Consider the following 1,186-nt stretch of genomic DNA (forward strand, 5'->3'; position numbering starts at 1 on the left):
AGATGTGCACAAGAACACATTTAATGTAGGTACAAAAATTGTCCCTCCCCGTTTTGAGTCTGAAAGAAGGCCTATTTTCGACAGGTTACAGCTTCCAGTCTGGTTCGGAGAAGCATGGGGCGCGAGCTGGTGTCGCACAGTCTTCGAATCCCAGCACTTTCAAGATATAATGAAAGGAAAATATGGCAAATTTGACGTAGTCTTTACGGAAGTCTTTGCGTCGGACTGTTGGGCAGTGGTGCCTTTTAAGTTGAACGTAAGTAGTTTCTCTGCTCGAAACGCGTTTTACCTGTACTATAACCTAATGCCGTACAGTAAAGAAAGAAAGTCAAAGCCAGCATTAAAGACAAGAAGGCATTTCTGTACTACTTCTTAACTCGGTTACGGAATGTAGCAGCCGCTGCCATTTCCCTTTCAAGGCAGAAATGAGTAATAATATCTGAAATGTGTGGAAGGGCACGCAAGTGAAGCGTGTTTAGTACTCTGTTTCGTTCTATGGCAAGGATGCATCACATTCCAGGGTTTTAAACTTTGAATTCCTCTCCTAGGAATTCCCTGTAAAAGTGTCTTTAACACTAGAACCGCTCTGACATTTTCGTATACCTAGAACCGCGGAAGGGGTCATTTTGACCCCTGCCGCATTTTGCGCGTAAGCAGGCCCGGCCTGGCCCCTGCCGAACGGAGTTGCCGGCGCAGCGAAGTGGAGCTGGCAACTCCGTTTGGCGGAAGGGCGGGCCTGCTTGTTATGATACAAAACGACCCTGAAAATACCAGGTCGCTAGCTCAATTCGTTCTCGAGTTATCGTGATGACAGACAGACACACACACACGTAAATGTGAAATTTTTGGAGTAATTAACACTGTGAATGGTAATGGAAACAAGTATGTGTACGTTAAATGCTTTTTGCTATAATTATTCTGTATGCTCTGAGGTTATTTATCTGATACATGTATTTAACCATATCAATAGACTATACTATCTGGTAATGTATTACATTTAAGTTAATTAAGTTATTAGATGGTGCAGCAAAGAGATGACATCAATATATTTTTATAAAAGTTAATAAGAGAGACTATAATAGCACTAGTTTAGGGCAAAAACAACGAAAGTCCACATGAGAGCAGTGTAAAACAGCGAATGTCCATGGTTTAGCACAGCATAACAGCGACAGTCCTGGTCTGGGCT

The 1,186-nt window shown here is 42.6% G+C and overlaps 1 protein-coding gene across 1 annotated transcript in view; it reads left to right on the forward strand.

The window, feature by feature from the left end:
- LOC113214964 (UDP-glucosyltransferase 2) overlaps positions 1–391 on the forward strand; it is a 33,303-nt gene extending 32,912 nt beyond the window's left edge. Inside the window, exon 3 of the mRNA XM_052273210.1 lies at positions 85–391. Within this exon, the coding sequence (XP_052129170.1) occupies positions 85–376 (292 nt within the window). The 3' untranslated portion in view covers positions 377–391. The remainder of the gene's footprint in view (positions 1–84) is intronic.
- Positions 392–1,186: the final 795 nt, after the last annotated feature.

Source organism: Frankliniella occidentalis, unplaced genomic scaffold (genome assembly GCF_000697945.3).
Source record: "Frankliniella occidentalis isolate FOCC.00 unplaced genomic scaffold, Focc_3.1 Scaffold254, whole genome shotgun sequence".
Classification (NCBI taxonomy): Eukaryota; Metazoa; Arthropoda; class Insecta; order Thysanoptera; family Thripidae; genus Frankliniella; species Frankliniella occidentalis.